Source organism: Coregonus lavaretus, assembly GCF_964263955.1.
Source record: "Coregonus lavaretus genome assembly, chromosome: 18".
Taxonomy (NCBI): Eukaryota; Metazoa; Chordata; class Actinopteri; order Salmoniformes; family Salmonidae; genus Coregonus; species Coregonus lavaretus.
In genome coordinates, this window is record NC_140005.1 from 15,097,832 (window position 1) to 15,124,284 (window position 26,453).

A 26,453-nucleotide genomic window follows, 5' to 3' on the forward strand; every position below is an offset into this window, starting at 1 on the left:
GTGGAGTAGAGCAGAAGGGAGGACTGTCTGTGGGCAGTGAGCTGTGCAGTATGAGGACGCACACCATCACACTCTCCTCTCTGTCCTCTCTTTCGCTGTGTGTTAGGTTGAATGGTTGTTTTGATCTGCCAGTGTTTCTGATGAAATAGCAGATGTTTCTCGACTCACTCACTCCCCCAACCCCCTCTCTCTCTGTGTAGGTTGAGCAGACCAGTCGTCCAGACCTGGCCCTGTTCCTCATTAAGTACCTGATGATGCTGGTGGTGGGGATTCCCTCTGTTTTCTGGGTGGGCAGCAAGAAGACCTGCTTCGAATGGGCCAGCTTCCTACACAGACGCAGACACAAAGAGTAAGCTGAGAGAGAGAGAAAGAAAGCGAGAGGGTGTATGTGTATTTTAATGTTTGTGTATTTCTCATTTCAAGCTGGTAATTTGACTACTTAGTAATGTAGAACCACTCGCTAGCTTGATAAATTGCAGAAAATATTCAAATGAGTAATTTGACCAACGTGAAAATGTCACTAAAAGCCTCGTCACTCCCTCCCTCCTGACACACACACACTTCCCATAACCCGGTCTCCATGGTGATTAGGTTATTTTCTGTGCCTGTTCTCCCACCCTCAATAACACCCTCCTCCTCCGCTCACTCCATTCCTCTCTCCTCCCTCCCCCTCCATCTCTCCAACTCTCCCACCCTTCTGCCTTCCCTCTCTCCCTGCATCACTCCCTTTCTTTCCCTTCTCTCCCCAATCCCTCTTCTTTTGGCTTGCTCTTCTCCCTCCACTCATTTCCTGTCCTCCCATGCCCCTCTCCCTCCCCTCCCCCTTCACCCCTCTCACCCGCCTCCTCCTCTCTCCCTGCACTCCTCCCTCCCCCCTCTGCAGTAGTGGGGTGAATGAGAGCAGACAGGTGCTCCAGGAGCCAGACTTTGCCCAGTCTCTACTGAGGGACCCCCACATCCCCATCATCAGGAAATCACGGGGAACCTCCACCCAGGTAAGACTGGCACCATGACCTTGTCACCAAACATGATCCTAACCATAATTAATAATGTAATATAATATCACTAATTGTTTTTCATTCCTAATCCCCCTCCCCCCAGGGCACCTCCACCCACGCATCCTCCACTCACCTGGCCATTCTTGACGAGCCTGACGACCCTAGACACGCCCCTGATGACCGCAGACCAATCCACTCACTGGGCCACGTCTCCTCCACCCGCAGCAAGGCTGGCAGCGTGCACAGCAAAACCAGTTACCATGGCAGCCTGCATCGCTCCCGAGACGGACGGTAGGAGAGTAAGAGAGAAGGAGGAAAGGAGGGAGAGAGGGTTGGCTATGGATGCCACTGTATATGAGCCGTTTTTTTGGTCAAAGATTAATACATGATGAATCTGGATTCAGGCTTCCTAAAGCCTGGCACTTCAAGAGATCCTTGTCTTTAGACGGCTACTAATCTATCTGTTATTAACAGTTCTATAACTGAGATAAAATCACCTGGCTGTAGATTAGAGAGTACAGCTGGCATACCTGTTGGTGTGGGTTGTACATAAAGTTGTGAACTACTGAACTAACGTCTCCTCCCCCTCTCTTTCCCCTACCACCAGCTACACCCCCTGTAGTTACCGAGGCGGCGAGGAGCACACTCTAGCCCCCCACGTCAGCACGCCCTGCCTCAACCACCCGCTGTCCACTCACAGCAGCCTCTACCGACTGGATGCCCAATCACGGCACAGCAGCCAGTGTGATCTCTCCGTGGCCCCACCTACCCTTATCACCCACGGGACAAGCTTCGGCCACATCGCTAATGATGGCGACAATGGAGCCAGCGCCTGACTAGGAACAGGAAATTATGTCATCACTGCTGAACAAGAAGTTGTCAGTTGTCCCGCTCCCCACCTTTGACAGACACACAGGTCCCTCCCATTCAGCAGGAGGGTGTGAGAGACGGAGTGGGGCTTTCAGTTTGACTGACAAATGGATCTCTCCTGGACAGCCTTTCACAGAGGTTGCTAACTAGCGAGATGCTAACCCTCAATCAGTCAGTTGGCCTTGGACTGGGCTCCCAATGGAGGGAATGGCTACATGGACAAAAAGCCAGCCCACTATGAATGAGGGGGGTTCTATGTGTACTCTGATACACACCAAGAGACCCAGAGATGAGCTGATAAAGTCTACTCTGTGTGTGTGTGTTACGGTGCTCTTGTGCTGTGGCTGTGAAACAAGACTATTATAATTTTTTATACTCTGAAGATTGGCTGTGAATACTGCTGAAAAGATGTGCATGTGTGTACATGTAGTGCGGTACATTAAACAGCACTATACTCCCACCTGGTGGAGAGAAACTATAGAAGTTAGGAGAGAAAGAGTTGCTTGAGATCAACCCTTAGGCCCAACTTCCTATGCATTCCTGTAGATCAGAAAGGATTGAATAGGGTTCAATAATAAGGTAATTCCTTCACCTTGCCTTCTGATACGATAGGTGAAGAAAAACATTTGTTTGGCCATATTGCTTCAGGGCACAGCAGTGGCGCAGTGGTCTAAGGCACTGCATCACAGTTCTAGCTGTGCCACTAGAGATCCTGGTTCGAATCCAGGCTCCGTCGTAGCCGGCCGCGACCGGGAGACCCATGGGGCGGCACACAATTGGCCCAGCATCGTCCAGGGTAGGGGAGGGAATGGCCGGCAGGGATGTAGCTCAGTTGGTAGAGCAGGGCGTTTGCAACGCCAGGGTTGTGGGTTTGATTCCCACGGGGAAAAAAATTATAATAATGTATGCACTCACTAACTGTAAGTCGCTCTGGATAAGAGCGTTTGCTAAATGACTAAAATGTAAATGTAAAAAATGAGTGCGTAGGGAATAGTTGCTAGGGATCGATTTGGGATTCAGAAAGGGAGGGAAGGATAGAAAAGGAAGGACAGATGGAGGGAGGAGTAGTGCTTCATTTACTGCTCTCAGCCTACCTCACCCCTACCCGTGAACAAACACACACGCAAACCTACACACACACACTCCAATGTACACTAAACCCAGCCTACCTCATCAGTCCAGAGGTACCTTAAACCACGCCTGCCTCTCCTCAGTCACCTCAGACTGCTGCTATTGTGTGTATTTATAATACACTGCTGCGCCTATCTGTGTGTGTGTGTGTATATGCCTGTGTGTGTCAGGACACTGTCAATCTCCTGAGTTCTCCTTTGGTGTTTTTCCACCTGATGCCTAACACTTTACCCATGGTGCTTCACCACACTGAGTTGCACCTCAAGGACGTGACCACTGGGCACTTCAAGATGCAACATGTTCTTCTGTCTGTCTGTATGTGTCTGCCTGTCTGTCTTTCTGTAGTGTGTTACTGAGCAAAGTAGCATATTTTTGCATGTCAAACACCCAAATACCCTTGTTCCGTGCCTGCTTGTGTGACTGACTGTGCTTCTCCCAGTTGCCTCCTCACTCTCATTCATTCACCTTCAGTCTCCAAAGCTCTCCTGCCTGCTGTCGCAGTAGGAGTTGCCCTTTACCCACAATCATAACCTAAACCCTGGTCCTCAAGTGTCCAGGTATTTCAGGGGTTAGTTCCAACCAGGCACACCTCACAGAATGTTAATTGATCAACATCAATGATTGGCTACTTTTCACCTACATGTCCAAAGCAAGTAAGTTAAATTCAAAAACCTGCAGCATTCCATGCAGGGTTGGGGTCAATTCCTTTTCAATTCCAGTCAATTCAGAAAGTAAACCAAATTCCAATTCCAAATTTTCCTCATTGAAAATAATGGAAGAGAATTGGAATTTCTGTGTACTTCCTGAATTGAAATGGAATTGACCCCAACCCTGATTCCAAGACCAGGATTTCCAACACGGGATGAAGGCCAACTTGTTGGACCTACTCCTCTTGCTCTAAGTCTATCTCTGCTCTCTCTGTATAGATCACAGCTTTCCTAAAATAAAATAAAAAATGGTTGAGCACTTTAACTCTATGGCTAGCTCTGTCCGAATGTGTGTAGATGTCAAGTTGAGTTTTAGAGTTATGCAAGAATTCAAATAAAGTTTTTTGTATGAAATGTGTTTGGGATGTTGGGGTGTGTGTTGATTAATCTTGGTGTGGATATCTATACAACACTGCTGGGCCATCGCTATTTCTCACTCTGAAAAATATTGGACCGTGAAGTCAAGATATTTTGGGCTCTATACCCAAGCAACTTTTGATTTATTTGGATTTAATATATCAACAAGAAACAAATGAAGGCTACAGGATGTCAGGTTGTCTAAAAAACAACAACATCCACACTCCAGTCCAGTAGGTGGCGGTAATGCATCACAAGCCATGCCAACCGACACGATTATCCACAGAAAGAAACAAGGTTTCTGAGCATGCGGAGAATGCTTTTCATTTCGTGGCCTAGTCAAAGAGGTTCCAAACTTTAATTTGCCTAGCATTTCGCACTTAATAAGAACATAACTACTGTAGCTGCAAACGTGAAACGACCCTACAAAAAAAGGATACAGCCAATTCAATAACATGGTAAGCAAACAGCATATTTGCACAGACCCTATGGACGCTCTAGTCAAATTGTGTTTACGAGCATTTTGTCCAAATGGTTCAACTAGTGAGAAATGTGTGATAGTTGAAAAAAATCGAAGTTTGCTTCATTTACTATCATCCTAAATTAAGATATTGAATCATTTTGCCATCTAATGCATATTACGCTACTTTCCATGATGTGGACAGTGTTACATTACACAAACTGACGTTTTGACCACATCGAATTGGGGAGGAATTAGCCGAATTACACATCCGTTTTACCTCAGATTGGTGATGGTACCATTTAAAGTTTATAGTCAACACGACGACAAAATAAAGAGATTAAAAGAGATCAATATCTTCGGTTTTGTACTGTTGATTTTGTCATAAGCACTGGGGGGTCACGGTTCTCGAAAACCCTTCTCAATACATAGGGTTTTCAGTGGTTACATTCGCCCATGGTTGGCTCCATATTAACTACATTTCAGAAGCTGTGTTTTAAAGTTTAGAAACGTCAATCATTGCTTTCAAACCGGTTTTCGAAACATATGCCAATTTGCCCCTTATCTTTCATATCAGCGAGAAATCATATTTCGAATAAAAAATATACACTTACTGTAGCAGTTTTTCACAGATCCACAAGCTGAATGTGCCTCCAGTTGACAAACTACACTTCCTCCCTAGTTATGCTTACACACAGGTGTTCGGAGAACGCTAGATAGGTAATTAGCACAGGTGGCCACCTATGTCTTCCGTAAACAAGTGATGAGATATGGCCGTGTTAGAACATTAACCCTATAAAGGTGTGTAGTAATTTAACCTTATTTTTATTTATTATTGTTTCTTGCTGATACGAAAGAGTTCCTTATGTTTCCAAAACCGTAAAGCAAGGGTTGTTTTAACGTTCAGACGAGCGTCAGAGGATCTTAACAAAACTCCCCCCGACCAGAAGATACTATCATCAATAGGTGCTAAAGAAGTTAACGTCTATGAATGGGCTAGACCAGTGGTGTCAAACTCATTTTAGCTCAGGGGCCACATGGAGGAAAATCTATTCCCAAGTGGGCCGGACCGGAAAAATCATGGTATATATATATAACTTAAAAACAACAACTTCAGATTGTTTTCTTTGTTTTAATACGATCAACATACAACATAAAGCTGGAGCCTGAGGACAGTGTGTCCAAAATAGTACAAGCACAACATCACTATTAATCATAAAACACGTCAAGTTGATTTGAAAATTCTAAAGAAAAAGAACACACAAACACACAATGCCTCAGTGATTAACAGAACTGTTTCACAGATCACAGAACTATATCAGGGTGTCATTTCTCAGGCAGAAATGTAGATAAAAATAATGAAATCCTGTTCCCCAAACAAGTGCAAGAACCACAGAGTCAAGAATAGGTTAAATATACAAATAAAATAAAAACAATTAAAAACAATAGCACATCAACATAAAAACATATAAACATAAAGCTGGAGCCTGAGGACAGTGTCCAAAAGCACAACATCACTATTAATCATAAAACACATCAAGTTATTTGAAAGTTCTGAGGACAAAGAACACACAAACACACAATGCCTCAGTGATTCACAGAAGTATATCACAGATCACAGAACTATATCAGGGTGTCATTTCTCAGGCAGAAATTTAGATAAAAATAATGAAATCCTGTTCCCCAAACAAGTGCAAGAACCACAGAGTCAAGAATAGGTTAAATATACAAATAAAATAAAAACAATTAAAAACAATAGCACATCAACATAAAAACATATAAACATAAATCTGAAAGCGTTGCTCAAACTCCCGTAACAGTCCCGTTATTTTATCTTTGAACCGCTTCATGTCTGCCACATGTTGGGTCGCGCACACATTTTTCAGACAGGGGAAGTGAGCTGCATCACCACCGGCAAGTTGCGTCTCCCACAATGACAGCTTCAACTTGAAAGAACGTATGCTGTCAAAATACTGCGTGACAACTTTGTTGCGCCCTTGCAGCTGTTTGTTCAAGTTATTCAGGTGCTCTGTAACATCCACCATAAATGCAAGGTCCTGCATCCATTCTGCGGAATGAAATTCTAACACTGGTTTGCCCTTTTCTTCCATGAACTGTTCAATTTCTTCTCGTAAATCAAAGAAACGCCTCAGCACAGCACCTCGGCTTAACCATCTTACCTCAGTGTGGTATGGCAGGCCATAGATGTGGTCTTTCTCTCTGAGAAGAGAGATCGGATGAAATTAACAGTTTGGATGACCACCTTCATGACGTTATCCATCTTTAATGACTTGCAACACAAAGCCTCCTGGTGCAAAATACAGTGAAAAGTCAAAAAATCACGTCCTCCATTTGCAGATTGCACTTTCTCTCTGAACTTTGTCACAACGCCTGCTTTTTTCCCAAACATTGAGGGCGCACCATCTGTAGCCAGGCTGACAGCGCGGGACCAGTCCACTCCGACCCTGTCCAGCGCGCCGACGAGTGCGGTAAAAATATCAGCTGCTGTCGTTGTATCTGTCATCGGCACCAACTCCACGAACTCCTCGGTGACGGTCAATGTGTCATCAACTCCACGGATGAAAATGGCCAGTTGTGCAACATCTGTAATGTCCGTGCTTTCATCAATTGCAACCGAAAACGCAATAAATGACTTTACTTTTTGCTTCAACTGGCTGTCCAAATCCACTGAAAGATCGGAAATCCGGTCTGCAACTGTGTTTCTTGTCAGGCTGATATTTGCAAAAGCCTGCCGCTTTTCAGGGCACACAATCTCCGCTGCCTTCATCATGCATGTTTTTACAAATTCACCCTCACTAAATGGTTTTGAAGCCACTGCGATTTCATTAGCAATGAGGTAGCTAGCTTTCACTGCAGTGTATAATATAATATAATATATAATATATATATAATATAATATGCCATTTAGCAGACGCTTTTATCCAAAGCGACTTACAGTCATGCGTGCATACATTTTTGTGTATGGGTGGTCCCGGGGATCGAACCCACTACCTTGGCGTTACAAGCGCCGTGCTCTACCAGCTGAGCTACAGAGGACCACACTACAGAGTGTCACTGATGTCTCGGCTGTGAGTAAACACAGACTGCTGTTTCTTCAGACCCGCCAACAGTTCATTCACCTTCTCTCATCTCCGCTGTCCTTGAAAGTTGTCATATTTGTCGGCATGAAGACTCACATAGAGGCGACGAAGGTTATATTCTTTCAGCACTGCAACATGCTCTGAACACACCAAACATACAGCTTTCCCATTCAATTCCGTGAATAAATAGGATGACCATTTTTCTTGGAACACTCTGCACTCTGCGTCCACTTTTCTCTTTTTTGACAGAGACATATTGGGGCAATGAGGGTGCCAAAGCACATAATGTTAAAAGTAGAAGCCGTAATAAATATTGCGGGCAAAACAAAGTAGTTCATTGGCTGCACGTGCTTGACCTACTTGCTCTGCCCCGGTATAAACAGTTTGCTTGCTTAACACAATTTCTATTGCGCCATCCAGTGGACGCAATTGGAACAGTAGTTTATTTTTATTGAAAAATTGCAGTGCATTTTTATACTTTCTTTGTCTTTTTTTTTTTTTTTTTTATCATCTCGCGGCCCGGATTAAACCCGTTTGCGGGCCTGATGCGGCCCGCGGATTTTATACTTTTTGTAAAGTATAAAAATGCGCTGCAATTTTTCAATAAAAATAAACTGCTGTTCAAATTGCGTCCACTGGATGGCGCAATAGCAATTGTGTTAAGCAAGCAAACTGTTTATACCGGGGCAGAGCAAGTAGGTCAAGCACGTGCAGCCAATGAACTACTTTGTTTTGCCCGCAATATTTATTACGGCTTCTACTTTTAACATTATGTGCTTTGGCACCCTCATTGCCCCAATATGTCTCTGTCAAAAAAGAGAAAAGTGGACGCAGAGTGTTCCAAGAAAAATGGTCATCCTATTTATTCACGGAATTGAATGGGAAAGCTGTATGTTTGGTGTGTTCAGAGCATGTTACAGTGCTGAAAGAATATAACCTTCGTCGCCACTATGTGAGTCTTCATGCCGACAAATATGACAACTTTCAAGGACAGCGGAGATGAGAGAAGGTGAATGAACTGTTGGCGGGTCTGAAGAAACAGCAGTCTGTGTTTACTCACAGCCGAGACATCAGTGACGCTGCAGTGAAAGCTAGCTACCTCATTGCTAATGAAATCGCAGTGGCTTCAAAACCATTTAGTGAGGGTGAATTTATAAAAACATGCATGATGAAGGCAGCGGAGATTGTGTGCCCTGAAAAGCGGCAGGCTTTTGCAAATATCAGCCTGACAAGAAACACAGTTGCAGACCGGATTTCCGATCTTTCAGTGGATTTGGACAGCCAGTTGAAGCAAAAAGTAAAGTCATTTATTGCGTTTTCGGTTGTAATTGATGAAAGCACGGACATTACAGATGTTGCACAACTGGCCATTTTCATCCGTGGAGTTGATGACACATTGACCGTCACCGAGGAGTTCGTGGAGTTGGTGCCGATGACAGATACAACGACAGCAGCTGATATTTTTACCGCACTCGTCGGCGCGCTGGACAGGGTCGGAGTGGACTGGTCCCGCGCTGTCAGCCTGGCTACAGATGGTGCGCCCTCAATGTTTGGGAAAAATGCAGGCGTTGTGACAAAGTTCAGAGAGAAAGTGCAATCTGCAAATGGAGGACGTGATTTTTTGACTTTTCACTGTATTTTGCACCAGGAGGCTTTGTGTTGCAAGTCATTAAAGATGGATAACGTCATGAAGGTGGTCATCCAAACTGTTAATTTCATCCGATCTCTCTTCTCAGAGAGAAAGACCACATCTATGGCCTGCCATACCACACTGAGGTAAGATGGTTAAGCCGAGGTGCTGTGCTGAGGCGTTTCTTTGATTTACGAGAAGAAATTGAACAGTTCATGGAAGAAAAGGGCAAACCAGTGTTAGAATTTCATTCCGCAGAATGGATGCAGGACCTTGCATTTATGGTGGATGTTACAGAGCACCTGAATAACTTGAACAAACAGCTGCAAGGGCGCAACAAAGTTGTCACGCAGTATTTTGACAGCATACGTTCTTTCAAGTTGAAGCTGTCATTGTGGGAGACGCAACTTGCCGGTGGTGATGCAGCTCACTTCCCCTGTCTGAAAAATGTGTGCGCGACCCAACATGTGGCAGACATGAAGCGGTTCAAAGATAAAATAACGGGACTGTTACGGGAGTTTGAGCAACGCTTTCAGATTTATGTTTATATGTTTTTATGTTGATGTGCTATTGTTTTTAATTGTTTTTATTGTATTTGTATATTTAACCTATTCTTGACTCTGTGGTTCTTGCACTTGTTTGGGGAACAGGATTTCATTATTTTTATCTACATTTCTGCCTGAGAAATGACACCCTGATATAGTTCTGTGATCTGTGATATACTTCTGTGAATCACTGAGGCATTGTGTGTTTGTGTGTTCTTTGTCCTCAGAACTTTCAAATAACTTGATGTGTTTTATGATTAATAGTGATGTTGTGCTTTTGGACACTGTCCTCAGGCTCCAGCTTTATGTTTATATGTTTTTATGTTGATGTGCTATTGTTTTTAATTGTTTTTATTTTATTTGTATATTTAACCTATTCTTGACTCTGTGGTTCTTGCACTTGTTTGGGGAACAGGATTTCATTATTTTTATCTACATTTCTGCCTGAGAAATGACACCCTGATATAGTTCTGTGATCTGTGAAACAGTTCTGTTAATCACTGAGGCATTGTGTGTTTGTGTGTTCTTTTTCTTTAGAATTTTCAAATCAACTTGACGTGTTTTATGATTAATAGTGATGTTGTGCTTGTACTATTTTGGACACACTGTCCTCAGGCTCCAGCTTTATGTTGTATGTTGATCGTATTAAAACAAAGAAAACAATCTGAAGTTGTTGTTTTTAAGTTATATATACCATGATTTTTCCGGTCCGGCCCACTTGGGAATAGATTTTCCTCCATGTGGCCCCTGAGCTAAAATGAGTTTGACACCCCTGGTTTAAACAGTGCCAAACGTTTGCCCCCTGTTCTATTGATTTCAGTGATGGAAGTGATTAAGAAAAAAGTGTTGCGTTACACTTACCGCGTTGGCGACCCACTTGATGCGACCCTCAAAATGTAGCTAGCTGTCTTCTACAAATTGTCCTCTAATCAGTGATGTACACATTATTCCCAGATTCCGTGTGGTTTTTGAGCTGTGTTAGTTTTAACAGGACGTGCAACCTCACCCCTCTCGCGCAATTGATTTCAACGTGAACGTGATAATCGATAGGACTGATTTACAAAAGTGTTGTTTCTCTTTCTGTTTTGGTGTGTGTGCAGTTTAAGGTTATCGTAAAAAAAATAAAAGTAATATGATTACTGTTGCACATGTATGTATAGATAGTACATTTAATGTTTGTTTTCAATATCAAACTGTTTGTGCAAATTGGTTATTGATTTGGACACTTTAAAACTGTGTTTTGACATTGGGCTATTTATCATTGTCTTGTCAACAGGCAGCAGCGACAGCATCCTTTTCAATTAGATTTTAGGAATATAAATTAAACTTTCAACATTAATGTCCAATGGTATTGTACTTAATCAGGTAAAAACAGCTGGAAAAGTCCAAAAACATGCTGTGATTTATTTATTTAGATGATGTACCAGTTTACACCGTGTTTGCCCTGCCTAAACATAGGCCTAATTGTAGCTTGCTGGTTGACATTACAGGAATGTTACCAAGCAAGGCTTGTCCTGGGAGGCTTCCTCCAACAGCCTATAAAGAAAAGATAGCTAGCTAGTGCACTCTATTGCAGGAATATAATAGCTACTTTTCACCAATGCGAAGACCTTGTTGGGTTGCTAGCTAACATCCTCTTCATGTGTGTCTCATTTCCCAAAGATAAAAGACTTGGGTTGTTCTTGAATTGCAGTGGCATTTGCATCCCTGGTCTTTGCAACCACTAACAGTTACACATCAAATGTTTGTTTATATTTAACTGTTTATCAATGATAAACATAATGCAAGTCATTTATACTGCAACACTTTATGTTCATGCATTGCACAAAGGGTACAATTGGCTTGTCCCAATAGTGACATGATTTAGGGATATGTTAATTATTTTGAATGCTAGAAAGTAAACACGTGTTTAAATCAATATAAACAAATCTATTCCAAATACCTATATATTTTTTACAAAATATAATATGTCCCAGAGTTTTATGTCATTGGTATTTCTGCCTTGAAAATCGCTCATTACAAAGAAGGATCCTGAGTATTCCCTCTATTGGGGGAGGGGTCCACAAAAAATATAGACGTGATAATTCCATTGACAATTTGGTGTCTAAAACCAGTGTCACTTGGTGTTACTCAATTTAAATGAAATAAAATTACATTGTGAGCAATGTTATTAATCATATCACTTTAGTTAAGGATCTTTATAGGGTTAATTACCTTAGATTTGAGCATCTCTGGTCCCCATTACATTTGTTTTTTAATTTACCTAAAATGTATTATTGGTGTTACTACCTTGCTGGTGGCACAATGTTATCATAAAGGTAAAAATGATTTAAAGTCATTAACCTGCCATAAAGTCCAGAAAAATTAAGTAAATTTTTCCAAAATGCCATGCCCAAATGCCACTGCAATTCAATAACATCCCACTTTCTACACCTTTTCAGAAATCTACTGTTTGTTTGTATACAGATATTGAATTTGACACACCTACATAATATCTGTTATTCTAGGATTGTGAGGACAGTGCCAGCCTGTCTCTTCCCTACCAACCTGATCCCGAACCTACAGTCACACTGGGTCCTGACTGTAACAGTGGAGCTCAGTGCACATTGCCTCCTCTTGCACTGCTGCTGGAAGACTGCATTAATCTGCTGGGGCCAAATGCAGAGTCTATGAAACTCGAGGAGGTAGCGTAGTAAGCGTACATTACAAAATGATGTAGTACATCAACGTATATTATTCCATTCGACACCACCTACAATGCCTGTTTATGTTGTCTTTTATTTTAGGATTGTGAGGACAGTCCCAGCCTGTCTCTTCCCCATCAACCTGATCCCATTTCGCCCCTCAAGAGGGTGACAGTACTGCTGAAAGACTGCAGGAAATCACTGAGTCCTGGCTGTAACAGTGGAGCTCAGAGGACACTGCTGCCTCTCAAGAGAGTTAGAGTACAGCTGGAGGACTGCAGGAAGAAGCTGGGGCCAAATGCACAATCTATACAAGTTGAGGTTGTTGATAGTAGAGGTTCAACTCATCCAGGGAATTTATCAAATTAGTAAACGTATAAGCATTTACTAATATTACTTTCTTCAATAATCGGCACATAAGACGTGTCTTCCTGTGTTTCTAGACTGACTTGTTGACACTTATGTTGGTATGTTTTGTTGGAAAGTCAATGATTTGGACTTCCCCATGATCTTTGATCTCATATTTTATGTGGCCTAGAGGGTGACATCTTCCTCACACAAAACGGCACTGAACTGTGGAAAAACACATCACAATACTCTGCAGTGTGGTTAAAGTTAGTCATCTATGTTTAAAATTCAAGCTCTAGTTACAGTATTAAAATCCTGCCTTGTTATGTGCTGTCTTGACTCCTGTCAAAATGCTTTTTATGCATGGGACAAATGTCAGCATGGTCCTTTCGAATGATTTTAAATGTTGTTCAATGCTTCTCGTCTGGCTTGTCATTACTGTGATGTTGTTTGAAATGATTTAACAGATTAACTAGATTTAGTTAATGATAGTGAATGTGTGTTTGGATAAACCGACAGACCTATGTGTTTAATTTAGATACTATGTATAAAGACTAGATGTAAAATAAAAGATTTCCACGAAAGTGTAAAACTCTTGACCTAGTTTTTGATTTTCAGTTTGATTTATAAGATAGTGAAACAGTGAAATCTGCCTTACATAGAGGCTAGGCTACACCAAAGCCATCAAGTCAAAGACTTCCATTAATACACCGATCAATATATTCATAGTCACAACCTCCTGAAGCAAAGGTTCCTTGAGTCATCCATCTATGATATTTGAATTGTACAAAAACATTGCATTTCATTGATTGTTGTGGAAAACTTAGCAACAAAGTTAAACTAATTTGATTTAAGAGTAATTGTCAGACTAAGTAGATTTAATCCCCCTTATTATTCAAAAGTCAACATTTCAACTATTTTCAGAATTTGCTAAGATCTGACTAAGCCTCATAGCTGAATGGAATCAGTATTTGTGTTCTGTCCTGGTCACGAGATATTTCTTACCCCCATAAAAATAATGTCAGGAGGTATAGCAGGAGGAGTTTTCTGTTGAAAGTGTGAGATGTAGATGGAGCACTTCTCAGGGTCTGGTGTGATATCAGACTCTACAGCACCCTGGGCTTCTCCAGGGCTTCTCCTGGATCTTTGGTCTCTGAACTTCTCCCAGCCTCAGCTATAGAACTCAGAGAGACAGTTCTAGAACTCTTTGATCCAAACGCAGAGCGGTGTTCAGACGCTGCTAGTGATGTCAGGGTGCCGTATGCAGAGCTTCTCCGAGACTGCTCAGATATCTCATCTCCACTCACTGTGGAACAAAACAACAATGTGACTGTCCATGTTTCTCAACTAATGGGTGCTGGGCACCTGACAATACTAAGAATATAGATTCTGCTCCAGGGTTAGTCAGAATACGGTAACACTCACTGTTTGGATGAAATCTATCTTTGCTCCTTGCTCTCCAAAAGTCAATCCTCGCTCTCAACTTCTTTAGACCCCAGCCTCTGCCTCCTGTGGGTGCTGAGCTGGTCTCAGACTCTGTGGTGGATCTAAAAGAGCTGTGTGCAGAACTTCTCAGAGACTAGGTACCATATATCTGCCATCTCCACTCACTGTGGAACAACACAACATCATATCCAGGGATCTCTAGTACTGTGAGGTATTTTACAGTTTTTTTTCCAATCACGTACAAGGATTTTTTGGAACTGTGATTAAACTTCCCTTTAACAAAACAACTATGGTCAAATTCTTAAATACATTTTCAGAATGTCTGATCATGTTCTTGCCTTTGTACCTGGATTGCATATCTTAGACCCACTTTTGCAAAACTTTAAATACAATTTTAATCAATTAATAAAAAATTCACTATAAAGTGTTTTGTTCATAGAATATCAACACATTGTTTTCATAAGATGAGCAAAGGTTGCAAATGTGTTCACTGTTTCTGGCAATCAGGAAATACTACTGCACAAAATTGTAAATTGCTTTATCAGTAGTAGGCCTGAAACAGGAACAATATAGGGAAAGATCTAGGCACAGGGACTGTCTAAGTTATATGACTTTGGGTTACTCCTAAGCCATCATCTCCAACATTACAGAGCTTTGCTTTGGTGTGAATTGAGGCCTATACATTCATATCAGTTGTGTTTCTCCACTATATTCACCTTTTTTTTTTTTTTTTTTTGTAGATAAGCTTAATATTGCAGATAGATTGTAACCTCCATCAATGTAATTGTCTGCATCACTTCCAATCCCCCATGTTTTATATATATATATATATATATATATATATATATATATATATATATATATATATATACATACACACACAGTGGGGAAAAAAAGTATTTAGTCAGCCACCAATTGTGCATGTTCTCCCACTTAAAAAGATGAGAGAGGCCTGTAATTTTCATCATAGGTACACGTCAACTATGACAGACAAAATGAGAAAAAAAATCCAGAAATTCACATTGTAGGATTTGTAATGAATTTATTTGCAAATTATGGTGGAAAATAAGTATTTGGTCAATAACAAAAGTTTCTCAATACTTTGTTATATACCCTTTGTTGGCAATGACACAGGTCAAATGTTTTCTGTAAGTCTTCACAAGGTTTTCACACACTGTTGCTGGTATTTTGGCCCATTCCTCCATGCAGATCTCCTCTAGAGCAGTGATGTTTTGGGGCTGTCACTGGGCAACATGGACTTTCAACTCCCTCCAAAGATTTTCTATGGGGTTGAGATCTGGAGACTGGCTAGGCCACTCCAGGACCTTGAAATGCTTCTTACGAAGCCACTCCTTCATTGCCCGGGCGGTGTGTTTGGGATCATTGTCATGCTGAAAGACCCAGCCACGTTTCATCTTCAATGCCCTTGCTGATGGAAGGAGGTTTTCACTCAAAATCTCACGATACATGGCCCCATTCATTCTTTCCTTTACACGGATCAGTCGTCCTGGTCCCTTTGCAGAAAAACAGCCCCAAAGCATGATGTTTCCACCCCCATGCTTCACAGTAGGTATGGTGTTCTTTGGATGCAACTCATCATTCTTTGTCCTCCAAACACGTCGAGTTGAGTTTTTACCAAAAAGTTATATTTTGGTTTCATCTGACCATATGACATTCTCCCAATCCTCTTCTGGATCATCCAAATGCACTCTAGCAAACTTCAGACGGGCCTGGACATGTACTGCCTTAAGCAGGGGGACACGTCTGGCACTGCAGGATTTGAGTCCCTGGCGGCGTAGTGTGTTACTGATGGTAGGCTTTGTTACTTTGGTCCCAGCTCTCTGCAGGTCATTCACTAGGTCCCCCCGTGTGGTTCTGGGATTTTTGCTCACCGTTCTTGTGATCATTTTGACCCCACGGGGTGAGATCTTGCGTGGAGCCCCAGATCGAGGGAGATTATCAGTGGTCTTGTATGTCTTCCATTTCCTAATAATTGCTCCCACAGTTGATTTCTTCAAACCAAGCTGCTTACCTATTGCAGATTCAGTCTATATATATACATATACACATACACATACACATACACACATACATACACACATACATACACATGTACATATACACACCCACATACACATACATATCCTTTAAAAAATATATATACACTGCTCAAAAAAATAAAGGGAACACTAAAATAACACATCCTAGATCTGAATGAATGAAATATTCTTATTAAATACTTTTTTCTTTACATAGTTGAATGTGCTGACAACAAAATCACACACAAATGATCAATGGAAATCAAATTTATCAACCCATGGAGGTCTGGATTTGGAGTCACACTCAAAATTAAAGTGGAAAACCACACTACAGGCTGATCCAACTTTGATGTAATGTCCTTAAAACAAGTTAAAATGAGGCTCAGTAGTGTGTGTGGCCTTCACGTGCCTGTATGACCTCCCTACAACGCCTGGGCATGCTCCTGATGAGGTGGCGGATGGTCTCCTGAGGGATCTCCTCCCAGACCTGGACTAAAGCATCCGCCAACTCCTGGACAGTCTGTGGTGCAACGTGGCGTTGGTGGATGGAGCGAGACATGATGTCCCAGATGTGCTCAATTGGATTCAGGTCTGGGGAACGGGCGGGCCAGTCCATAGCATCAATGCCTTCCTCTTGCAGGAACTGCTGACACACTCCAGCCACATGAGGTCTAGCATTGTCTTGCATTAGGAGGAACCCAGGGCCAACCGCACCAGCATATGTTCACACAAGGGGTCTGAGGATCTCATCTCGGTACCTAATGGCAGTCAGGCTACCTCTGGCGAGCACATGGAGGGCTGTGCGGCCCCCCAAAGAAATGGCACCCCACACCATGACTGACCCACCGCCAAACCGGTCATGCTGGAGGATGTTGCAGGCAGCAGAACGTTCTCCACGGCGTCTCCAGACTCTGTCACGTCTGTCACATGTGCTCAATGTGAACCTGCTTTCATCTGTGAAGAGCACAGGGCGCCAGTGGCGAATTTGCCAATCTTGGTGTTCTCTGGCAAATGCCAAACGTCCTGTACGGTGTTGGGCTGTAAGCACAACCCCCACCTGTGGACGTCGGGCCCTCATACCACCCTCATGGAGTCTGTTTCTGACCGTTTGAGCAGACACATGCACATTTGTGGCCTGCTGGAGGTCATTTTGCAGGGCTCTGGCAGTGCTCCTCCTGCTCCTCCTTGCACAAAGGTGGAGGTAGCGGTCCTGCTGCTGGGTTGTTGCCCTCCTACGGCCTACTCCACGTCTCCTGATGTACTGGCCTTTCTCCTGGTAGCGCCTCCATGCTCTGGACACTACGCTGACAGACACAGCAAACCTTCTTGCCACAGCTCGCATTGATGTGCCATCCTGGATGAGCTGCACTACCTGAGCCACTTGTGTGGGTTGTAGACTCCGTCTCATGCTACCACTAGAGTGAAAGCACCGCCAGCATTCAAAAGTGACCAAAGCATCAGCCAGGAAGCATAGGAACTGAGAAGTGGTCTGTGGTCACCACCTGCAGAACCACTCCTTTATTGGGGGTGTCTTGCTAATTGCCTATAATTTCCACCTGTTGTCTATTCCATTTGCACAACAGCATGTGAAATGTATTGTCAATCAGTGTTGCTTCCTAAGTGGACAGTTTGATTTCACAGAAGTGTGATTGACTTGGAGTTACATTGTGTTGTTTAAGTGTTCCCTTTATTTTTTTGAGCAGTGTATATTCCCCTTTATTACTTTCCAACCCGCCACCCTTTCCCCACTTGGAGTAAACTAGTGAACAACAACGCCTAGGCCTCTACTTCCAGCCCATACCCACTATCTACATTTTATGGACACAGTCAATTTTACAATAATTACATTTTGTTTGTTCTTTCTCCTGAACTTCTTCTACTCTCAACCTCTCCGATCATTTTCATGATGTCCATCCGGTTTGCTTCTATATGCCATATCTTTCTAACTGTGCTCCTTCACAAAAGCTCCCAGCCTACAACCCATACACTTATTATGGACACAGCGTGCCTACATTATTAGTTATCTTGTTATTGTTTGTTGTTAGTTGTTATTAGTCCCATCCTTCAATTCCATTCAACACCTCCCATCTATCTTTTAACACCATCCATATAGGATTTCTATTTGCCATATATATTTCAACTGTACTGTGATGTCTTTCAAAAGTTCTGAACCGTTCTATTCTCATTGTTTCTACAGATTGTGAATTGAAAATAAAAAATGTTGCTAATACTATTATTATGTTATTGATCAATTGACTATGACTTTTCAGATCACCCAGTAGTGCTATCTGCAGGGTTAGCTCCAGGTAAATATTGCAATCCTTTAGCCATTCCTGGACCTGTGTCCAAAAACAAGCTACAAATGGACAGTACCAAAACAAATGATCTATTGATTCTGTCTCTTCGCAGCAAAATCTGCAGAGCTGGGAAGATTGTATCCCCCATATAAATAACATTCTATTGGTAGCAAGAATTTTATATAATAATTTAAATTGAAAGATTCAAATTTTTGAATCCGGTGTCGTTTTGCGTGTCAGTTCATAAACACTATGCCATGGGATTGGTACGTCAAAAATCTCTTCCCAACTATTTTGCAATCTATATGGGACGGCTGTCAATCCTTTGGTCCTTAAATTAAACTGGTATACTTTTTAATTTATCACAGTTTTCCTTAACCAATTATGTTCTTTAATGCAGGGCCGACAGACAAGTTCCTTACTTTCTCCTCCTTCCACTTTCCTCTTCCATTTTTGCGGTAAGGCTGCAATTATTTGGTTGTAATTTTGGGTAGAGCAGACATTTCCATATGTTTGTGTTAGCTGCATATGCGACATAACTCCACCAGTCCTACGGATGATATCATTTACAAAGATTAGACCTTTTTTAAACATTTTGTCAAAAAAACAGTTTTTTTGTCAATTAGTATATTTGAGTTTAACCACAATATTTGTTGCATTATTCGTTCTTGTCAAGAGTTGCTGTAGGTAGGTGTGGTGTGGAATCAGGTGCAGGACGCAGAAGTAAAGTCCAACAAAATACTTTAGTAGATCACACAAAATAATCCAACAAACCAGCCCGGAGGCGAGAAAAGCGCGCACAGGCGTACACAAACGGGCGCACTAAACAAGTGCGTAATCTTCTCCAAAAAACAAACAAGGAGGTAAGCTACAACATAGCGCACCAAAATACAGGTAGCGCAGCAACACGACAAGGACCAATTACACACAACACCTAACTAACAACAAGGAACTAAATAGGGTGCTTAATGAGACATAACACAAAACAGGTGTGACAAACAGACAAAACCAATCAAACAAGAAACATAGAACGGTGGCAGCTAGTACTCCGGAGACGACGACCGCCGAAACCTGCCCGAACAAGGAGGAGGGGCCGCCTCGGCCGAAACCGTGACAGTACCCCCCCCTTGACGCGCGGCTCCAGCCGTGCGCCGCCCCCGGCCTCGGGGACGACCAGGAGGACGCGGAGCAGGGCGCGCAGGATGACCACGATGGAATTCGGTCAGTAGGGACGGATCCAGAATGTCCCTCCTCGGCACCCAGCACCGCTCCTCCGGACCGTACCCCTCCCACTCCACGAGATATTGGAGACCCCCCATCCGGCGTCTCGAATCCAGGATGGTCCGAACAGTGTACGCCGGAGCCCCCTCGATGTCCAACGGGGGCGGAGGAGTCTCCTCAATCTCAAAGTCCTGGAGTGGACCAGCTACCACCGGCCTGAGGAGAGACACATGGAACGAGGGGTTAATATTCTTGTAATCAATGGGCAGTTGTAACCTGTAACACACCTCGTTCAATCTCCTCAGGACTTTAAAAGGCCCCACAAACCGCCGACCCAGCTTCCGGCAGGGCAGGCGGAGGGGCAGGTTTCTGGTTGAGAGCCAGACTCGATCTCCAGGTGCGTACACTGGCCCCTCACTGCGGTGTAGGTCGGCGCTCGTCTTCTGTCGACGGATGGCTCGCTGCAGATGGACGTGTGCAGCGTTCCACGTCTCCTCCGAGCGCCGCACCCACTCATCCACAGCAGGGGCCTCGATCTGGCTCTCATGCCAAGGTGCCAGAACCGGCTGGTACCCTAACACACACTGGAAAGGGGTTAGTCTAGTGGAGGAGTGGCGGAGAGAGTTCTGTGCCATCTCGGCCCAGGGCACATATCTCGCCCACTCCTCCGGCCGGCCCTGACAATATGACCTCAGAAACCTACCCACATCCTGGTTGACTCGTTCGACCTGCCCATTACTCTCCGGGTGGTAACCCGAGGTAAGGCTCACCGAGACCCCCAACCGTTCCATAAAGGCTCTCCAGACTCTGGAGGTAAACTGGGGGCCTCGATCGGACACTATATCCTCGGGTACCCCGTAATGCCGGAAGACGTGAGTAAATAGAGCCTCAGCGGTCTGTAGGGCAGTAGGAAGACCCGGCATGGGAAGGAGACGACAGGCCTTCGAGAACCGATCCACAACGACCAGGATGGTGGTATTCCCTTGTGAGGAGGGAAGGTCGGTAACAAAATCCACCGAGAGGTGAGACCAGGGTCGTTGTGGAACGGGCAGGGGCTGTAATTTACCCCTGGGCAAGTGTCTGGGCGCCTTACACTGGGCACACACTGAGCAGGAGGAGACATAAACCCTCACATCCCTGGCTAACGTTGGCCACCAGTACTTCGTACTAAGGCAGTGCACTGTCCGGCCAATACCTGGATGTCCAGAGGAGGGTGACGTGTGAGCCCAATAAATCAGCCGATCCCGGACCTCGAGCGGGACGTACGTCCGACCCTCCGGACACTGTGGAGGGCTAGGGTCGGTGCGTAATGCCCGCTCGATCTCCGCATCGACTTCCCACACCACCGGTGCCACCAGACAAGACTCCGGTAGTATGGGAATGGGCTCCACGCACCTCTCCTCCGTGTCATACCTCCGGGACAGGGCATCTGCCTTCCCGTTCTGGGACCCAGGGATGTAAGTGATCTTGAACACAAACCGGGCGAGAAACATAGTCCATCGAGCCTGGCGAGGATTCAGTCTCCTAGCTGCCCGAATGTATTCCAGGTTACGGTGGTCGGTCAGAATGAGGAAAGGGTGTTGAGCCCCCTCAAGCCAATGCCTCCACACCTTTAGGGCCTGTACTACGGCTAACAGCTCCCTGTCCCCTACGTCATAATTCCGCTCCGCCGGACTGAGCTTCTTAGAATAAAAAGCACAGGGGCGGAGCTTAGGTGGTGTGCCGGACCGTTGTGAAAGAACTGCCCCGATACCGGCCTCAGACGCGTCCACCTCTACTTGGAAGGGTAAAGCGGGATCCGGGTGCGCCAGCACCGGAGCCGAGGTAAACAGGTCCTTCAGTCTCCCAAAGGCCCTGTCCGCCTCAGCCGACCACTGCAAGCGCACCGGACCCCCCTTCAGAAGAGACGTTATGGGAGCTGCCACCTGTCCAAAACCCCGGATAAACCTCCGGTAGTAATTCGCAAAACCCAAGAACCGCTGCACCTCTTTAACCGTAGTTGGGGTTTGCCAATTACGCACGGCAGACACTCGGTCCACCTCCATTCTCACCCCTGACGCAGACAACTGGTAACCCAAAAAGGAGACTGACTCCTGAAAGAACAGACATTTCTCGGCTTTGACATACAGGTCATGCTCCAACAGTCTCCTCAATACCCTGCGCACCAGGGCTACATGCTCGGCCCGAGTAGAACTGTACACAAGAATATCATCTATGTACACCACTACTCCCTGCGCCTGCATGTCCCGGAAAATCTCATCTACAAACGATTGGAAGACTGATGGAGCATTCATTAACCCATATGGCATGACGAGATACTCGTAATGGCCGGAGGTAGTACTAAATGCTGTCTTCCACTCATCGCCCTCCCTAATGCGCACCAAGTTATATGCGCTCCTGAGGTCCAATTTTGTGAAGAACCGTGCCCCGTGTAATGACTCCGTCATGGTCGCAATCAGCGGGAGTGGATAACTATATTTCACAGTCACCTGATTGAGACCGCGGTAATCAATACACGGACGCAAACCTCCATCCTTTTTCTTCACAAAAAAGAAGCTTGAGGACGCGGGAGAAGTGGAGGGCCGTATGTATCCCTGTCTCAGAGACTCGGCAATGTAAGTCTCCATTGCCCTTTTCTCCTCCTGTGACAAAGGATACACATGGCTCCGCGGGAGCGCAGCTCCTGTCTGGAGGACTATCGCACAATCCCCCTGTCTATGAGGCGGCAACCGTGCCGCTCTGGTCTTACTAAACACGAGTGCCAAATCCTCATACTCAGGCGGAATGTGCAGTGCTGGCATCTGGTTCGGGCTCTCCACCGAGGTCGCCCCTATGGAAACACCCAGACATAGCCCCTCACACTGAGCAGACCACCCTTTAAGAGCCTTCTCTCGCCACGAAATCGTAGGATCATGGGTAATCAACCAGGGAAGCCCCAGTACCACCGGATACGCAGGAGAGTCGATCAGATAGAGTTGAATCGTCTCCTCATGACCCCCCTGCGTCATCATCCTAAGTGGCGCCGTGACCTCCCTAATCAACCCAGATCCTAACGGACGACTATCTAAGGCATGTACAGGGAAGGGCTTATCGACTGGAAGGAGGGGAATCCCTAACTCAACACAGAATTTACGATCTACAAAATTCCCAGCTGCGCCTGAATCGACTAGCGCCTTATGCTGGGAACGAGGTGCAACCTGTGGGAAATAAACAGGTAATGTAATGTGTACGACAGAAAGCTCTGGGTAAGTAGGGCGCCTACTCACCTGGAAGGACTCCCCAATGTGTGACCTGCCATCTCCCTCACCAGGGGACCCTCCCCAGCACCTAGCCGCGGTGTGCCCTCCGCGGCCACAGTTGGTGCAGGAGACTGCCCCCCTCAGGCTCCTTCCTCTCCTCCCTCCAGCGCCAGCACCTCCAAGCTCCATCGGGCTCGGCTCGGAGGCGCTGGAGGGTGGAATGGGAGGCCCCCACCTGGGACGTCCGCGGGTCGCGAGCAGGGTGTCCAGCCGAATGGCCATGTCCACCAACTGGTCAAATGTTAGTGTAGTATCCCTGCACGCTAACTCTCTACGGACGTCCTCCCGAAGGCTACATCTAAAGTGGTCTATGAGGGCCCTCTCATTCCACCCTGCATCTGCCGCTAGAGTCCGGAACTCCAGCGCAAACTCTTGAGCGCTCCTCATCCCCTGTCGGAGGTAGAATAGACGCTCCCCCGCCGCCTTCCCCTCTGGTGGATGGTCGAAGACAGCACGGAAGCGGCGGGAGAACTCCGCATAGGTGACTGTGGCGGCGTCTATTCCCCTCCATTCGGCGTTGGCCCACTCCAACGCCTTGCCGGTGAGACAGGAGATGAGGGCGGAAACGCTCTCGTATCCCGAGGGCGCCGGGTGTATGGTGGCAAGGTAGAGCTCCACTTGTAATAGGAACCCCTGACACCCGGCAGCGGTGCCGTCGTACGCCCTCGGGAGCGAGAGCCGAATCCCACTGGGTTCCGGTAGTTGGACGGGCGGGCTGTCCGATGGTGATGGTGCGATGGGTGGGGGTGTGGGTACCCCGCTGGTCTCCCATCGATGGAGGGTGTTCATGACGCGGTCCAAGGCGTGCCCGATCTGGTTGATACGATCCTCTTGACCACGAAGACGCTCCTCCATGATGTCGGTGGGTGCTCCTGCTGATTCCATATGTGGTGTGTAATTCTGTCAAGAGTTGCTGTAGGTAGGTGTGGTGTGGAATCAGGCGCAGGACGCAGAAGTAAAGTCCAACAAAATACTTTAGTAGATCACACAAAATAATCCAACAAACCAGCCCGGAGGCGAGAAAAGCGCGCACAGGCGTACACAAACGGGCGCACTAAACAAGTGCGTAATCTTCTCCAAAAAACAAACAAGGAGGTAAGCTACAACATAGCGCACCAAAATACAGGTAGCGCAGCAACACGACAAGGAACAATTACACACAACACCTAACTAACAACAAGGAACTAAATAGGGTGCTTAATGAGACATAACACAAAACAGGTGTGACAAACAGACAAAACCAATCAAACAAGAAACATAGAACGGTGGCAGCTAGTACTCCGGAGACGACGACCGCCGAAACCTGCCCGAACAAGGAGGAGGGGCCGCCTCGGCCGAAACCGTGACAGTTCTGTCGTTTCTGGAGGATTAAATTGAAATTGCAACCAACTTTCTATGGCTTGTTTTAGAAATAGTGATATCTGGGAGATGATTTCCTTTTCAAATAACTGAAAATGAGTGGTTGTAATCTGAATAAAGGGAAAAAGGCCATTCTTGAACATTGGATGAGACAATCTTACTAATTTGCTAGAGAACCAGTTTGGATTTAAGTATAACTTTTGTATGACTGAAGCTTTTAGTGATAGGTCTAATGCTTTAATATTTAATAATTTCTGTCCTCCGAATTCATATTCATTATATAAATAGGCCCGTTTAATTTTGTCTGGCTTGCCGTTCCAAATAAAATGGAATATTTTTTTCTCATATAATTTAAAAAACTGTTCGCTAGGCGTAGGCAAGACCATAAGCAAATAGGTAAACTGGGATAATACTAAAGAGTTAAATCAGGGTGATTTTTCCACAAATTGACAGGCACCCATCTTTCCATGGTAGCAAGATCTTATCTATTTTTGCTAACTTTCTATTAAAATGTATTGAAGTGAGATAATTTATTTCCTTTGGGATATGTATTCCGAGTATATCCACATCACCATCAGACCATTTTATTTTGTAAACTACATGGCAATGTAAGAATTGTATTTTTTATTGATCCAATACGTAATATAGTACATTTGTCATAATTTGGTTGTAATCCAGAGAGGTTAGAAAATGTATCTAGATCCTCTATGAGGCTGTGGAGTGATTCTAGTTGTGGATTTAAAAGAAAAGATGAATCATCAGCGTACAATGACACCTTTGTTTTTAAGCCCTGCATTTCTAATCCCCTGATATTATTGTTGGACCTGATTTTAATAGCTAACATCTCGATGGCCACAATAAATAGATATGCCAATAGTGGACAACCTTGTTTCACTCCTCTTGACAGTTTAAAACTATCTGAGAAATAGCCATTATTTACTATTTTACACCTAGGGTTACTATACATGATTTTGACCCATTTTATAAGATATTCACCAAAATTGAAATGCTCCAGGCATTTATATATAAACCCCAGTCGTACTTTATCAAATGCCTTTTCGAAGTCTGCTATGAATAGCAGGCCTGGTTTCTCAGATTTTCCATAATGTTATATTGTTTCCAATAATTGCCTTATATTATCTCCAATGTATCTTCTATGTAAAAAACCTGCCTGATTAGAATGAATAATATCCGACAATACCTTTTTAATTCTATGCGCTATACATTTTGCTAGAATTTTTGCATCAAATCAAATCCAATTTTATTGGCCACATGCGCCGAATACAACAGGTGCAGACATTACAGTGAAATGCTTACTTACAGCCCTTAACCAACAGTGCATTTATTTTAAATAAAAAAGTAAAATAAAACAACAACAAAAAAGTGGTGAGAAAAAAAGAGCAGAAGTAAAATAAAATAACAGTAGGGAAGCTATATATACAGGGGGGTACCGGTGCAGAGTCAATGTGCGGGGATCACCGGCTAGTTGAGATAGTTGAAGTAATATGTACATGTGGGTAGAGTTAAAGTGACTATGCATAAATAATTAACAGAGTAGCAGCAGTGTAAAAAGATGGGGTGGGGGTGTGGGGGCAGTGCAAATAGTCCGGGTAGCCATGATTAGCTGTTCAGGAGTCTTATGGCTTGGGGGTAGAAGCTGTTGAGAAGTATTTTGGACCTAGACTTGGCACTCCGGTACCGCTTGCCGTGTGGTAGCAGAGAGAACAGTCTATGACTAGGGTGGCTGGAGTCTTTGACAATTTTGAGGGCCTTCCTCTGACACCGCCTGGTATAGAGGTCCTGGATGGCAGGAAGCTTGGCCCCAGTGATGTACTGGGCCGTACGCACTACCCTCTGGAGTGCCTTGCAGTCGGAGGCCAAGCAGTTGCCATACCAGGCGGTGATGCTCTCGATGGTGCAGCTGTATAATTTTTTGAGGATCTGAGGACCCATGCCAAATC

At 44.5% G+C, this 26,453-nt stretch overlaps 1 protein-coding gene and 2 long non-coding RNA genes across 3 annotated transcripts in view; 2 read left to right on the plus strand and 1 right to left on the minus strand.

Moving 5' to 3' along the window:
• The window catches only part of LOC311145888 (frizzled-3-like), a 36,032-nt gene extending 33,676 nt beyond the window's left edge, over positions 1-2,356 (plus strand). The window contains exons 6-9 of the mRNA XM_084182248.1: positions 201-349; positions 884-995; positions 1,102-1,289; positions 1,606-2,356. Coding sequence (XP_084038374.1) covers positions 201-349; positions 884-995; positions 1,102-1,289; positions 1,606-1,834 — 678 coding nt within the window. The 3' untranslated portion in view covers positions 1,835-2,356. The remainder of the gene's footprint in view (positions 1-200; positions 350-883; positions 996-1,101; positions 1,290-1,605) is intronic.
• On the minus strand, positions 249-5,198 carry LOC311145890. Its single transcript, XR_014614642.1, has 3 exons — positions 5,138-5,198; positions 1,132-1,266; positions 249-326 (listed from the first exon to the last, which is right to left on the minus strand). It is a non-coding gene; the product is annotated as an uncharacterized lncRNA (long non-coding RNA).
• On the plus strand, positions 4,353-13,430 carry LOC311145889. The gene is made up of 3 exons (XR_014614641.1): positions 4,353-4,521; positions 12,307-12,483; positions 12,586-13,430. It is a non-coding gene; the product is annotated as an uncharacterized lncRNA (long non-coding RNA).
• Positions 13,431-26,453: the final 13,023 nt, after the last annotated feature.